The sequence below is a fragment of the Alternaria conjuncta genome (assembly GCF_024043145.1).
Source record: "Alternaria conjuncta strain BMP 0040 chromosome Unknown scaffold_5, whole genome shotgun sequence".
NCBI classification, from domain to species: domain Eukaryota; kingdom Fungi; phylum Ascomycota; class Dothideomycetes; order Pleosporales; family Pleosporaceae; genus Alternaria; species Alternaria conjuncta.
In genome coordinates, this window is record NW_026250094.1 from 1,646,348 (window position 1) to 1,661,524 (window position 15,177).

At 53.7% G+C, this 15,177-nt stretch overlaps 6 protein-coding genes across 6 annotated transcripts; 4 read left to right on the forward strand and 2 right to left on the reverse strand.

Moving 5' to 3' along the window:
* Nucleotides 1-1,847: 1,847 nt before the first annotated feature.
* J4E85_004189 (uncharacterized protein) lies at nt 1,848-3,652 on the reverse strand (the record flags this gene model as incomplete). Its single annotated transcript, XM_051468450.1, has 2 exons — nt 1,848-3,347; nt 3,416-3,652. The coding sequence occupies 2 exons, from the start codon at nt 3,650-3,652 to the stop codon at nt 1,848-1,850; spliced, it is 1,737 nt and encodes a 578-aa protein (XP_051328042.1).
* Nucleotides 3,653-4,574: 922 nt separating this feature from the next.
* On the reverse strand, nt 4,575-6,143 carry J4E85_004190 (uncharacterized protein; the record flags this gene model as incomplete). Its single annotated transcript, XM_051468451.1, has 2 exons — nt 4,575-6,038; nt 6,090-6,143. The coding sequence occupies 2 exons, from the start codon at nt 6,141-6,143 to the stop codon at nt 4,575-4,577; spliced, it is 1,518 nt and encodes a 505-aa protein (XP_051328043.1).
* Nucleotides 6,144-7,264: 1,121 nt separating this feature from the next.
* J4E85_004191 (uncharacterized protein) lies at nt 7,265-8,524 on the forward strand (the record flags this gene model as incomplete). The annotated part of the gene is made up of 1 exon (XM_051468452.1): nt 7,265-8,524. One exon carries the CDS (start codon nt 7,265-7,267, stop codon nt 8,522-8,524), a length of 1,260 nt encoding a protein of 419 aa, XP_051328044.1.
* A 534-nt stretch (nt 8,525-9,058) lies between these two features.
* J4E85_004192 (uncharacterized protein) lies at nt 9,059-10,973 on the forward strand (the record flags this gene model as incomplete). The annotated part of the gene is made up of 2 exons (XM_051468453.1): nt 9,059-9,076; nt 9,132-10,973. 2 exons carry the CDS (start codon nt 9,059-9,061, stop codon nt 10,971-10,973), a joined length of 1,860 nt encoding a protein of 619 aa, XP_051328045.1.
* Nucleotides 10,974-11,627: 654 nt separating this feature from the next.
* Nucleotides 11,628-12,263, forward strand: J4E85_004193 (uncharacterized protein; the record flags this gene model as incomplete). The annotated part of the gene is made up of 1 exon (XM_051468454.1): nt 11,628-12,263. The coding sequence occupies one exon, from the start codon at nt 11,628-11,630 to the stop codon at nt 12,261-12,263; it is 636 nt and encodes a 211-aa protein (XP_051328046.1).
* A 1,536-nt stretch (nt 12,264-13,799) lies between these two features.
* On the forward strand, nt 13,800-14,833 carry J4E85_004194 (uncharacterized protein; the record flags this gene model as incomplete). The annotated part of the gene is made up of 3 exons (XM_051468455.1): nt 13,800-13,818; nt 13,871-14,474; nt 14,524-14,833. The coding sequence occupies 3 exons, from the start codon at nt 13,800-13,802 to the stop codon at nt 14,831-14,833; spliced, it is 933 nt and encodes a 310-aa protein (XP_051328047.1).
* Nucleotides 14,834-15,177: the final 344 nt, after the last annotated feature.

Consider the following 15,177-nt stretch of genomic DNA (forward strand, 5'->3'; position numbering starts at 1 on the left):
GGGACTAGTAGTGCGTACGAGGAGAAGTACAGCACAATGAATGAGGTATACAGTATGTGGGAGGGAGGTAATACAGCAGAGCAAGACGAGGGGAAATGGTCGCAAGCGTCCGGGAGCAGCTCACGTATGTATTAAATTTTTAGAGCCATAGCGGAACACCCCAATGCACTTCCCGAAGCACTGTTGAGCTATCGCATCGCCAGCGATGCCGAAGACGGCAAGGCCCTGCACCACGTCCCCCATAACGCCCCTGTCCATCCCTCTCGAAGCCACGGTAGACGACTCGGAAGCCCTTCGGAACCCGATTATGTACACACGACGGCTGGTCTACGGGCCAATTCACTACTTAGCTACGCTGACTGACTAGCCAGCTATCTGGATCAAGTCAAGATTGACGCGTTTTTTCACGATCGATGGGTACAGCATGTTGAGAGTTTGCTCGCCATGGCGGTATCTGTTCTAGGTCTGTTGGGAGCATTTCCGCATTAGTTGCTTGTTGCGAGACCCAACCCGAGCACGAGTACCTGCATGCCCATCCATGTGTTGAGCCCTGGCTTTCTCTCACCAACAGCTGGTCAAGCCTCCCGTCTGCCGTTGATCCGCTGGCTGTTCAGGGTTGAGTTGATAGCTATCACCGCCACTTCAAACTTTACCCCTCTCCCAACACGTAGCTGCCCACCTATATCGTCTCAACATCTCCCATCTCACCTCTTCACCACCGCCGCCTCCCCACCCCACTAAGCCCTCACACCACCATACACCCATCTCCCAAAATAACCAAACACCCGTCTCACAATTGCCAAACCACGCCAGAGCAACATCAAGAGTAATGCTCGGGTCTCCTCCCCCGACATCTCCCACCGGACTCCGATCGCAGCCACCCAATCAGCGCCCAAAGCGGCCGCTCTCGGAACAAACATCAAGCACACTCTCAATTTAGCACACCGTAGATGACGCTGAAACAAAAAAGTACCGGCTTCCATACAGCAGTCTAGTAGTCTACGACGGCGTGAGAAGCCGGGTAGAAGTAATAAAGAAAACATGTCCCGCGTAAGCATAGGTCGCAAACGTTGTGCTCAGGTACCGCCGCAGGGCAGCCGGCCAAAGCCCCGTAGTACTGCCGCCCGCATCTTTACAGTAACGACTGCAAGCTTGGTAGCGACATCTGCGAGATAAAGCAAGCCAGGATGCCTATCCAGATAAAGCAAGCTAGATTCCGAAGGCGCGTTCCGAAGATCCAGGGTCTTGCGCGAGTAGCTGGTGCTGGTTCCTGCTTGGGTCAACGCGGCGGGACAGGCCGCCGTTTGACATCAGAATCGTACGATTTTCGACTACGCGACCACCAACGCCAATGCGGCTGCGCATGCATGCAACTTTACCCCAGATTTTCGTCCAGAACGAGCAGTCTACTCCGTTTGAAGTAAGGAGAGCACGTGAGTTCTGTAGTAATAGTATTAGTATCTCGAGATTAAGATGTGAAACAAACAGAAGAGCTTATGTGCACAGAAGCAACGGCGAGCCTAGCGGTGAATGGAATTCGGGGTATATTGGTTTCGAACAAAAGAAATCTGAATGTAAAAGTAATATGTAACTGCCCTCAAAGGAGCTGGGCACCTCTCGAGTTTCTTCTTCATCCTCCCTATGTGCAACCATGCCTGACCAACCTGCACCAAACACCCCGTCCGTGTCCCATTTCCCAAACTCTAGCACATATGCATCGCAAACCCGACTCCAGAATGCATGAGGTATAGTGCCGTGAAAATCATGCACCAGAGATTGATCGATCCAGAGGTACACACACGTGGTTCTGCGGGTCCTTTAACTTCCTACCAATGCGCCGTTCCTTCCTAGTATGATTCTTCTTCCGCCTGCGTCGACATCTTTCGTGGCCGAGCAGGAGGCGCCATGTCTCCGTTGTCCATGTTGTTGCTTGCCCTGCGTCCTGCACTCTGACGCCTTGGGATCCCGCTTGGTGTAGGTATGCCTGTCTTCTCCAGTGTAAGTCGCCTGCCCATTGGTGTTGAGACGCCGCTTCCGTCGCTGTTGGCGTCTGTATCCCGCCGCGACATTGAGAGCGAATGCGAATGGCCATGACCGCTCATAGAGCTCCTTGGCCTTGGCATCCGGGGCTCCGTTCCGCTGATGGACGAAGACGAATAATGTCCGAGTGGCGTTCGGGTGCTGCTTCTGCTTGCCGGCCGCTGTATTGCTGACTGCGACGACATGGATGCTCGGCTGGCAGGTCTGCTGCTGGTGGGCTCGCGCGACGAGGTCGACATGCCGAATGACAGCCGGCTTACACCCGACTCGTAGGCGCCAGGGACTGACGAGCCCGCTGATGCGTGGGAGCTGCGCTTTCTGCCGCTCCTCAATGTAACAGTGCTTGGCACGTGGTGTCCCATGGCACTGCCGTTTCGGGGGCTGGCTCGCGGTGGGGTCGTAGTTGGCGCAGGGAGCTTGGATCGCGCTGCGTGTACCCGTTCTTCGAGCTTCTGCATCTTACCAATCAGCCCTCGAACCTGAACGAGCGAGCCTGACCTAGGCAAGCTTGGCGGCGGTGCAGCACTTCCAAAGCTCGGTCTAGGCGCTCGCGATGCGGGTGCAGTCGTTCGTATAGAGGGCGTCGCCCGACCACTGGCACTTGTACTTGGCCGCGATGCTGACATGCTGGGCCCTCGTGAATGCCTTGGGACTCGCTGGTACAAGCCGGCGCGAGGGGTTGCACCTGGGTCCAGCGGCGCATACGAGTTCTTTCGCTTGGGCATGGGCGTCGAGGGTACGTATCTAGTCGTGATCGGTGCGTCGGACAGCGGTGGCGAAGGAGGAGTCGCGTCCGTGTGTAGGCCATCTGCTTTCGAGTGTGGTGGGGTCGAAGCAGCTGTGGGCGAGGAGACGGTGGTTGCTGTGGTCGATGCCTCGGAGACCGGCGAGCGTGGCCTCAGGGCATCGCCCGAGAGATGGTTGGATACCTTACGCACGTGGTGGTTCTCAATCGTCTCCTCTGCGATGCGCAACTTCTCCTGCGTGATTTCCGCCTCTACCCGCAGGTCTGACAGCTCGTCCCTAAGGCGCTGTGTTTCTATCCGCAGTGCTTCTCGCTCCTGCTCTCCGATCTTGATCTCTTCTTCCAGCATGACGCTGCGCTCGATAGCCACGTTGTACTTGGATTCCACATCCTCGAGTGATGATGTCTGGTGGCGTGCCTGGCGCTCGAAATCGTCGCTTTGTACTTCGATGTCGCGGAGTCGCATCTGGAGGGCGCGCTGGCTTTCGCGCATCGTGGTGATCTCTTTCTGGAGGGTGTTCTGCGCATTGTTGGCCTCGGCCTTGCTCTGCTTATACTTTGTCTGTGGTGTCTTGTTAGTGACTGTCTGTTGGGCATACATGCGCCGCAACTGTGTCGGAGACCACGCACTTTCCATTCCTCAACCTCAAACCCCAGCTTCTCTGCCTTTTCCTGCAGCTTGCGCTCCCGCTTCTCGCTCTCCTCGACGTCGCGCTCGAGCTCCGCCTCTAGCTCCTTGCTTGATGCCTGAAACTCCTGCAGCTCCATCTCCAGCGTCTCGTACTGAGACTTGTAGTAAGCCAGCTCCTCCTCGATGCTGCTCCATCCTCCCCGGCTCGGCGAAGACTGCGCTCCGGTGGTCGTCATGATGGCGGTGGGGGTTGGGCTGCGACTGCCAACAGCGTGCGGTGATCAGGGGAATGAGCTGGGCGGGGTGCAGTGACGAGACGTCAACACACAGCGGCTCAGTCGCGGTCTATGTCGTCACCGGCGTCTACGACATAGAAAGCCGCAGCTGGTGGTGTGCGCGTGGGTTGCGGCTGCCCTCTTGGTATCCGGGATGTTGACGATTCCGCTTTTGTCGAATGGCCGTGCTGTGAGTGTCGCCAGTCATGCGCCGCCGACTATCGGAAACTTCGAGTCGGTTCTTCGCGCTCGCAATGTCGCGCAAACAATAGTTGCCCTGTTCCTGTGCAGGTTAGTAGTTAGTCGCCGCTCAACTGCGGCATGCAGTCGAATGTGTCGCCAGGCGTGGTTGTTGATGATGGAGGCGCTGCGGGCGGAGCCAGATGGTTAGCGCATTGGCCTCCAGGGCAACCGCTGCAACCAGCCACCGGCATGACACATGCGACGTACCGTGACCAGCCATCCCCACAATAGCCAGCGCAGCAGAGACAACAAAGCCCGCAAGGCTGGAAAATCCTGCTTCCACTCGACGCGCTGGTACTATTCTGGCGTGAACACGATTTCCATTGCAGTTACTTTGGACACAGGCTCAATCTCATTGGAACGCTTGCGTCCGGTACCTAGGTACATGGACATACCAGCTACTCGAAGCGTGGCAGTGGATACTGACACCCTGACGTTTCAGATCGCCCAAGGTAGATGGACAGTTCACCCGGCAATTATTTGCTCATTATGCATTACGAAAGTCAGGCACGCTTTTGACGCCGAACCATACCAAAGAATACATACTCCATCCACAGACATGCCTTTAAACAAAGAGATACAAAATCAATCGGGTATATGTACAATCTGAAGGCGTTGAAAAAATCACCTGCTGCATGGCTCACTCTTTGATGCCCTTGTCAGGGCCATTGATGTCCTTGATGTCGGCGTCCAGAACAGCGTCTTTGGCCTGCTGCGATGCCTCGCTTGCGGCCCTCTTGCCATGCTCAAGCGCTTCACCAGTTTGCTGAGTGGCATTGGTGGCCGCATCCTGTCCTTTGTCTAGCACGTTCTTGCCCTGGTCGTAGGCGCTGCTTGCGGCCTCGCTAACAGCATCTCTGCCCTTCTCAACAAGGTCTTGCGCCTGCTGTGAGCCCTGGGAAACGGCATGCTTTGCCGATTCTGTTGCACTGCCGACGACTTCGGCGCCCTTCGCATACGCATCGCTAGCCTGCTCCTTGCCTTGCTCATAAGCGCTCTGAACGCTGTCCGACGCCGACTTTGCGACTTCACTTGGGCTGGGGTATTTCTTCAACGCCCCCTGCACAGTGTAGTATAGGCTGATGATGACAGCATGGATGCGGTCCTTCATCAACATCGTGATGCCGTGAGAGAAAAAGCCCTTGAGCACTTCCGCCCCGAGACCCTGGTATAAGCCCCAGATTCCTTCGGTCTGGGCGATGCGCAAGATGGTACTGAACACAGTTCGCTGCCTAGCTTGTAGTGCTCTCGACTCGATCGGTTCGTCTGACTTCTCTTTGTCGGAAGTCTCACCAATGCCGGAAGAGGGCTTCTGTGAGGACACTTGGGCGCGCGTCTTTGCGAGTGAGAACGGGTAGGTAGCGGTAGAGGCAAGGACCTTACTTATGGCGGCGAGAAGGAACGTCATGCGCGCGCCGGGGTCGTCTCGATTTGCCCTGGGTACGACCAATCGTAGGAGAGCCTTGTGCAGAAGCATAGTGATGGAAGGGTTCAGGGTCAGGATCAAGCTGGCAGAGTAGCCAGACCAGAAGCCTTGTATGCCCTTCTCGCGCAGGATCTCGTGTGCTATGTCCCTGGTACTAGACAGAGGAGGTATGGTAGTCGACGACTCTTGTCGCATCATCGCCGCCGTCTGCTTCCGCGTGACAATCTGCTGGATAGGCGTGGTGAAGAACTTGGAGAAGGCGCCTGCGACAACGCCGACGCCGATCTCTTCGAGCGCCGGCAAGCTGTGTCCAGTACCTCGCGCTTCGAGCCTCTTCTGTCGCGCATATGAGTAAGCTAGGAAGAAGAGGAAGCTGTCGGCAACACCCTTCACAACCTCGGGCACTATGCCGCTGTAGAAGGCCTTTGGTCCGCCCTCCCTCTCGTATATCTTCTCGACGGCGTCGAGGAAGCCATTGTAGTGCGGGTGCGCGTCGCCGTGGTGTAGTTGCCGCTGAACCTGAAGGCGCGTGATAACGACATCGAGAGGGTATGTTAAGAGTTTCGACACAACGGTTCCTAGAGCGCCAGACGAAGCATGGCCGAGGGCGGGGAGTACAGGGCCGACCGAGCTGTGTTCTTCCTTTTCGTGCGAGATATGGTAAAGGGTGAAGGCATCCTAACGATCAATGTCAGCCAGTGTCCATCTTCACATGTCAGGGGCGCTCACGAGCTGCGAGTTGTAGATGTAGCTCATCTTGTCGGGATTATCGTTGGAAGCCATCGCAGGGTAATCCGGGGAAATGACGACTTAAGAAGGATCCAGGGAATAGTACAAAAGCATCGCAAACGCGGGGAAAGCTCTCAGTCTCCGGGTCCGCATAGCGCTTCTGGTGTCACCAGCTGCAGACGTCATGGAGGCGTTCGGGCGAGGCTCCAGCGGATAGCCGAGCTTCCACTCGACAAACTTCGCCGGTGAAGCTGCCTCCCACTAACAACACCACTCGCGCCAACACTAGCCCTCGCCCAATGCAGTCGCCCCCAGCCTCGCAGAAGACCGGATGAGCCTCTAGTGTTGAGATGTCATCTGTCTGCCTCATTGAGCAACGCGCGCGCCGCGACGGTACCGACAGCGCGTCATACGAAACGACACCACCATGCCGCATCCATTGTGGGAGGGCGCGACGGCGCGTGAATACACATTTATAGAGACAGGAGCACTCAAAGGGACTGCGAGAACTCTTCGGGGTATTGATCGCAGTTCAAAGTATCCTCCGAGAGCAACCACGGCCGGTCGTGTTTGACGTGGAAAGACTCGCTTGAGAGAAAGACATCCATCGTTTCATACACTGGCTACATGCAATGCATCATCACCGCAACGTAACCGATCCAATTCATCCACTCCATTTTCCCGGTAAAGGGACATTTTCATGAGGAAGGGTCACCAGTACTGTGATTGTCAATTGCGGCACTTGACAATGTCAACAACGCGTCAGTGCCAAACAAGCACCGCCACCCTCAGTACCCGATATACTCAATGGTCGAATCGCTGCAGAGCCCGACACAATGCAACGTTATCCTGGACCCACCTCTGCTACAGCGTGTCTAGCAACATTGACATACGCCGACATCGGCTATCAAATCCTAGCCTTCCTCGGATTCACACTGCAATTAGCTCCGCACGAAAGATTGTACTGATAGCTATGAATAGTTCGTCGATCACATAGAGTCAAACGTTCTATCATTGCGCCTAACAATGCAGTCAAGAGCAGCATCGAGCAGACCGCAAGAATCTCTTTATAAGACCTATGTGAGTATACACGTTTTGATTCCTCATACACCCTTACTCCATTATCAGAACCGCTGCAAGACTGAGTCCACTTCGATAATCAGCTTATCTTCATCATGAGATTGAGCATCCGCCCAGAAATCACCCGGGTCGGGAACGTGCAGCTACGCGAGATGTCTTCTGTCTCGGAACTGGACGCAGGCGGTCAAGACACATCGGGTGATGGCACGGCTAACACCTCTGTCGATCAGGAGAACATTGTCATCACTCCAAATTCAATCGAAAGCATCGAGCGCAATCTTGCAATCGTAGTTCCCTGCATGGATGAAGATATCACAGTTCTCGAAGGCCTTCTTCGTGGTATTCCACATCATTGTTCTGTCATCTTCATCTCGAACAGCAACCAGACAAACTATAAGGCGGAGTGCGAGTCGCTGCTCAAATTCGGAAAGGTTGCAAGTCGATCTGTTATGGTACATCATCAAGGTGAGTCAACCTTCGCCCGCGCCTTCAAGGAAGCCGGAATGCCAGAGCTGTTGCAACACCCAGGAACAAGTACGCCCGAGGGAAAAACACATGTTCCACGCATGAACTACGGAAAAGGAGAGGCTATGATACTCGGTGTGATCATCACGAAGCTTGTTGGACGTAAGTTCGTCGGCTTCATTGATGCTGACAACCGGATTCCCGGATCCGTCCTCGAGTACTGCAAAGTATACGCCGCTGGGTTACATTGGGCATTGTATCGCAACAGAGATACCGGACAAAATCAGCATGCCATGGTGCGTATCAAATGGAAGTCAAAGCCAAAAGTCAGGAACGGCGAGCTCGAGTTCGAAGAGTTTGGACGCTCCTCGCGTGTCGTGAACGAATGGATGAACCGCCTTCTGAAAGTCCTCGGAGGTGACGCTACCCCGAGAACCATGATCGGAACCGGTAACGCCGGTGAACACGCTATGGATGTTGAGCTGGCCCTGAAGCTACGATTCGCTACTGGTTATGCTGTCGAGCCATTCCAGCTGATCGACTTGTGGGAACGCTTTGGAGTTTCAAACCGCCCGTCCTCAAGACCAGTGCACATCTTGCAGATCGAAACATGCAATCCACATATACACAGTGCTAACCGACTAGATGGACATATCCCACGCATGCAGGCTCAAGGCCTGAGCACGATATACCACTCACGGCTTACACCCTCGCGTCTCAAAGACGAACTTCGAGTGTACATGAAAGACAACTTGGCCACCGTGGTAGATAGTACTGGAGAACCCGAGCCACCTCGCATATACCGCGCACTCGGTTCCTTAGATTGGAAGATATTCGCAAAGATTGGGTTAGGAAAGCGAGATCGTTATAGGGACAACGCCAGACCCTAAGGAAGCAGCGCGAATGTAGGCGATGCAGACCTCGCTAATGTCACTTTTTTCATTAATTTGTATTGCGCTGCATGATAGCGAATACTACATTCTTGGTGGTCAGTCCATCCAACCTGCGTTCGTTCCGTCGAGTAAGTGAAACGTGCGACACGAAACTCCAAACTTCCGGAACTTCTAGACTACCAACTGACAAGCGGGACGTTTCTGCATCTTCACTAGTAGCTTCACCCTACATGGCTGTCACTGCTGCCAAGACCGACATCCTCAACATGAAACCTGACACATCCCTCTCATAGATTGTCAGCTGTCGGACGATCGGTTTCGTCAACGGGACGCGCAAACCAAACACAGTCTTTTTCCAGGATACCAGGCCTGTTTCCACATTTCCTCGATTCACGACTGCACGTGTGTTCGGGCCTACTCAGTCATCGCATTGAGTGCATAGTATCCGTGGTATAACCGACGATGGGCATGATGCGCTTGTAGGTTTGGGGTGCGGGTGGTGTGGGACGTTGTCGTATACCACCGACACGCATGTTCAGTAAACCAACAGTACGTATTCCTAACACAATGGCTATAAAGATGTTCGCTGCCCGCCCATTGCAAGATCCTCATCCTCATCAGGACCAACGATCTCTTCCTTGCTTCCAACACCTTCCCTTTTCCACATTCTCTTCTCCAGCTCAGTGCCGGTCACCCTTCTTTTCTTGACTGTGTCATCTTTGCTGTGCAATACCTTCGTTACCCTACTTTCACTTCAAACCACCCGGAAAACCAACAAAACATGCGTTTCTCTCTGACTACCATCGCGGCCGCGGCCCTGATCGTTTCTGTCTCCGCGGCACCTGCTCCTGCCCCTGCTAAACCGACGGAACTTTCGGCTCGAGGCCCCGCTCCTACAAAGGCTCATGGCCATCGTGGTGGCCATCGCGGCAAACACGGCGGCGGTCAACGCAACGGCACCGAGTCCAGCGGTCCTGGCTCTGATTCCATCGGCTCTGGAATGGGAATGGGTGGTGGCTCAGGACGAGGTGGCCAACGCAATGGTGGTGACCCCGGTTACTTTCCTGGAGGTGGTGCTGCTCCCACGGGCGGCTTCCCAGGCTTTGGCGGTCAGCCATCCGACCCTCAGATGACGGGTGCTCCTATGTTCACCCCTGGAAACGACTATGAGCGGAGGTCTGTTGAGTCCGAACCTGTTGTCACGAAGCGTCAACCCTTCGGTCTGGCTTGGAGAGCGAGCGATGACGAATCTAAAGACACCTCGGATTCCAAGGACTCTGCAGGTGATTCATCTGACTCCAAGGACGGTGCTTCCGACGCCAAGGATGACAAGAAAGACAAGTCGAAGGGTTCTTCTGGCTCTTCTGACAGCAGCGAGGATTCTTCCAGCGATAAGGACAAGTCTTCCGATGACGCTAGCGACAGCACTGAGGATGCGACTGGTGACTCCGGTTCAAGCTCTGGTGGAGATGGCGGTTCAAGTTCGGGATCAGGTTCCGACTCCAGCAGCGGTGGCGGCAAGGGCAGCGGATCATCCTCAGAAACTGACTCATCTTCGGGTAGCGACTCTTCCTCAGGCAGCGACTCGTCTTCAGGAAGTGACTCATCTTCGGGCAGCGACTCATCCTCGGAAAGTGGCTCGTCTTCAGGTGGTGGTTCATCCTCAGGCAGTGGCTCTTCTTCAGGTGGTCGATCTTCCTCCGGTTCGGGAACTCAAACTGAATCGGGCTCTGGATCAGGCAACTCCACTATGCCTAGCTCAGGTGGTAGTGCAGCAAGCGGTACCATGCCTGCAGCAGCTGGCGAGTCTACTCTCTCCAAGACAATGATGGTAACCGGCGAATTTGATGGTGGCATGAAGCGTTTCGGTCGTGGAGTGTCTTGCACCGGTCAATCAGAGGGAGGAGACAGCGATGCTGTATTCTCTATTGCTAACGGCGGCACCCTCCGCAACGTCATCATCGGAGCCGACCAGATCGAGGGAGTACACTGCCAAGGAGCTTGCACTATCGAGAATGTTTGGTGGGAAGATGTTTGTGAAGACGCTCTCACCTTCAAGAAGGACGGCGACGGCACAGTCACCGGTGGCGGAGCTATGGGCGCATCCGACAAAGTCATCCAACACAACGGCGTGGGCACCATTTCAATCTCAGGCTTCACAGTCTCAACCTTTGGCAAGCTCTACCGATCATGCGGAAACTGCAAGACCATGGGCGAGCGCCACGTCAAGATCGACAAAGTCAAGGCTACAGGCGGAACAGCGACTTTCGTTGGTATCAACAGCAACTACGGAGATACTGCTACCATTACCAACTCCTGCGTCACGGGCACAAAGGCTATTTGCGAGGAGTTCGAGGGTAACGATACGGGTGCTGAGCCTAAGCAGATCAGCGAGGGGCCTAGCTCGGCTTGTATTTACACACCCGCTGATATCGCCGCTTGTTGATTGGATTTGATGGGATAGGCGGAATGTGGGATTTGGGACTTTTGAAGAGCTCATGGGTGCTTGGAATGCCCTGGGATTGGCGATGGGACTTACACTCATTTCACTACCATTCTTTCTGTACATACTGTCTTTTTACACGAATCAAGTACAGATGTCTTTTACGATCATTGCTTATACTACCGCTGACTCTCAGTTAAATGTGCAGCCTAATCGATCTTCACAATATAACACCGATGATTCGCTCACTTACGGTGATACTTTGGTCGCGATCATCGCTACCATAGGCCTTCTACCACAACGCCGATCTCGCTCTCTTGACTCACTCACTCTCGCCTTTTCACCACTTTTCGCGAACGCACATTGTCTGTGCGCGTCCCCGCCCTGTGACTATAAAACTGCGTGGTCCCCCACACCCTGCGACAAACAGTTTCAACGACAGCAATCGCAACACTTGCAACACCCTCAACTACAGGACAATCGACTCTACTAACCAACAGAATGCCTTCTTTTCTTACTCCGCCGCGCTTCGGCTTTGGCGCTTCCACTACTACTACTAACACAAACACTTCCCCGACCTGGGGCTTCGGCCCTGCGCTGCAGGGCGGTATGGGCCCTCCTGCGCCTGCCAGTTCAAGCAAATCCCCGACATCACCTATGTTTGGTTCAAGTTCTTTGTCGCTAGGCGCAAAACTCCCCAGTCCCACCGCCGCCCCAGCAGTCCAAAAGCAGCCCGCCGTATCCCCGCCCACCGGCCTCGTCTTCGCCTCTGTCGCCACCGACGCGACAGGCAAGCAGACGACCAAGAAGATCCAAGACCCCATCACCATCCTAGACGGCGACATTCACGTAGTTCGTATCTACCTCTCTCTCGAAGACCTCCCTCCCTCACCCCTCCACGACATACTCCTTAACTTCCAAAACCAAGGCGCCAACCCACTCCAAGAAATCCATCTCTGTATCCGCTCCCTCCTCCGCCCCTGTCTCCAGGACATCTACGAGAATCGTGAACTAGAAGAGGCCATGCTGTTCATGGTCGATCAGTGGTTTGCCTTTGGCACCGCGGTCAAGTTCTTCTTCCACCGTCCTGGTGTAGACACTAATCGCGACCGTTTCCAGAACTTTGTCGAGAAGGACTTGGTTCGCGCGGTTCAGGGTTTGGCAGAGGGCGATGTGGAGTTGTCGGAGATACTGGGTGAGGAGAGTTGTGTGTTGGGGATGGGGGCGGTGGCTGGTGGGGCGGTTCGCAAGCCTGTCGCGGCTGAGTATGGTGTTTGCGATGAGATGATCTAACGAGGTGGCGATTTGATTCCTTTGATGGTTGTAATATTAGCGCGGAGTTGCGGTTGAGGTTTTGTATCTTAATGATTTGTACTAACATTTAGTTTTAAAAGTCATGACGGCGGCGGCGTACTTTGAAGTAAGTAACACAAGTACCGACAGTACTTATGTAGATCGATGGAAATGAGAACATCATGATCTTTGCATATCTTCGGACTCTTTTCCGCGAAAGTGATGTTTGCTAATACTTAGGTTGTATCGCGCTGAACTCTGGATTACTTTAGTAACCCACAAATGATAACAATTTCGACTGTGTTTTCTGGAATTCCGGCTGTGGCGTTAGAAGCAATAGCGAAGATGCACTGTGGCGCATGCGTCCCGAAGCTTCTCCGAACATGCGTCGCGGCGGTTGCTGGCTTCTTGCCCGAGCTGCTCCTCCCATCACAACCATCAATATGGAACCAGCCAGCCGAGCGCTGGTGCAGGCTCTACCTGCACGTGTGCTTGATACGCACGCGCCTGACACATACGACGCTCAATCATAATACAGCAATGGTCCCGTCTCCACGCTCGTCCATCGCGGCGACAAACAACGCAAAAAGCAGGCTCAGAGCCAGCAGTATCTTACTTGAGAAGCCGACAAAGGCTGCAGACCTGGCGGCGCATCTCAAAGTCCCAACATCAACTTAGTCTCACTATCTGTATCACAGCCTCCGTGCAAGTTTCTAACAATGGCGCTGGGTCGAGGCTGGTCAAACATCGCAAAGCGGCACTACTCTCGCTTACTACACACTTTGGGCAGTAGCCGCGCACTGCCCTCACATCCTCAAATCGACACGAACCCCTTGTTCTGCTACACGAGCGGACGATGGTTATGGAATGAGCGTGAGCAATTGGAAGCCCGGTACCGACGCTTTGATGTGTCTAGTCTTCGGCAAGCGGCTTGCCAAGCTGTCGGTGCAAACAAGTGTATATCTTTCAAGAAGGTCGGCGAAGGCAACTACAACAAGGCATACCGCCTTGAGATGGGAGATGGCCAAAAGATCATCGCAAAAGTCTCACACCCTAATGCTGGCCCACGCGTCCATACCACGGCATCGGAAGTGGCAACTATGGAGTTTGCCCGGACCGTTTTGAACTTACCGGTTCCACGAGTTCTCGCTTGGAGTGCTACCGACCAAAATCCTGTCCAAGCAGAATGTATCATCATGGAAGAAGCAAGTGGCTCCCAACTGCATGAAGTTTGGCAGGATCTTTCACTGCGAAGGAAGTGTGACATTATTCGTGAGTTTGTAGACGTTGAAAGGAAACTACTCTCGGTCTCCTTTGAAAAGTACGATCCAACTTGCTCCAACATAGAATTTGCGGCCAGTCCAACTTACACACGCTTTCAGAATAGGATCATTGTATTTTAAAGATAGTAGTATCGCAGGATGCGAGCCGGCTATCGTTACAAGTGGTCCACAAGATGTCGTTGGTCACATCGAATCAACTTATTGCATTGGACCCATCACTCGAAGGGAGTTTTGGGAGAAACAACGCAGTGAAATGCAATGTCACGGTCCCTGTAAGTTTTTGGATGCCTGTGAAACTCGAATCTGGACTTACAATAATTGTAGGGACATCTTCTGCAGAATACCTAAAGTCTGTCGCTCGCCGTGAGATCGAATGGATCAATGCCCATGCGAACCCACAGGAGCCGAGTGAAACTCCATGGCAGTACACGAGTCCACATCAGAAGTCTCCAGAGGCTCACACAGTCCTGTTAGAGAAATTCTTAGCCGCAATTCCATACATCACCCCCAAGGACCCAGAGCTCGTCTCTCCCAGACTTTGGCACCCAGACTTCCATGCTGGTAACGTCTATATCGACGACCAAGACCGAATATCATGCATAATTGACTGGCAGGGAGCCTGGGCTACCCCGGTGTTCATCGGTGCCAATCCCCCATTGCTTCTAGACTATGGGATTGACATGTTGATGAAGCTTCCTGAAAACTTCAAAGTACTCGACGATGCTACAAAAGATAAGCTTAAATACCAAGTGTCTCAGTCTATCTTGATTCACACGTATGAAGAGTCTACGATGGAGAGGAATACTCTGATGTACAAAGTTATGCATCATCCCCATGGCCAGACCCTCAAGCAATTAGAAGCTTTTGTTGGCTCTACCTGGGACAACTGTCTCTTTCCCCTTGAAGAATGTTTGATTCGCGTTGAGAGGTGCGTTAATCTGTTTGCCCTTGAGTTCTCTGGCTGACCATTGTCGCAGTGAGTGGAGCCACTTTGGTACAAACGAACCATGTCCGTACCATTTCTCAGCAGAGGAGATACAGCAACACGACGAAGAGGCGGGGTCTTTCAACAAGAGCCAGGAACTCTGGAAAGAGCTACAAGGTGTTTTGACTGATGAGGGCTATGCGTCGAATGAGGGTTTCAGTAAGGCTGTCGAGATAATCAGAGACTTAAGAGAATTCGGGCTAAGTGGCCTGGAGGGCGAGGAACGACGCAGCTTCGACAAGGAGACGCGCTGGGTCGCAAATTTACGCAGCCGCAAATTTGTTGCAAAGGAAGATTGTTGATGGTATGCGATGTCAAACAGAGGGCGCATGGATCGGCCTTCGTGAGTGGAAGGCTGTTGAGGCTGACTAAAGAGATCGGAAGCGGAGTGAAGTTCCACTCCGTTGGCCCCGCCTTGAACCAAAGCTAGATCCGCATTGCCAGAACATAGTGATGTTGCAGGTCGTGGATGTCGCGCTCTGTCCTGGAATTGAAAGGCCCGATTCAACGTATGCGGATTTAGGAGGCTGGGTTCGCAGTCTCGATGGTCGAGCGCCTTCGCGCTTAATGGTAGGGTTCCTTCCACGTCGCGACGTTCCAGTTTGGATCGCACCTAGCGACACCCTGCAGAAATGACGAACATCTG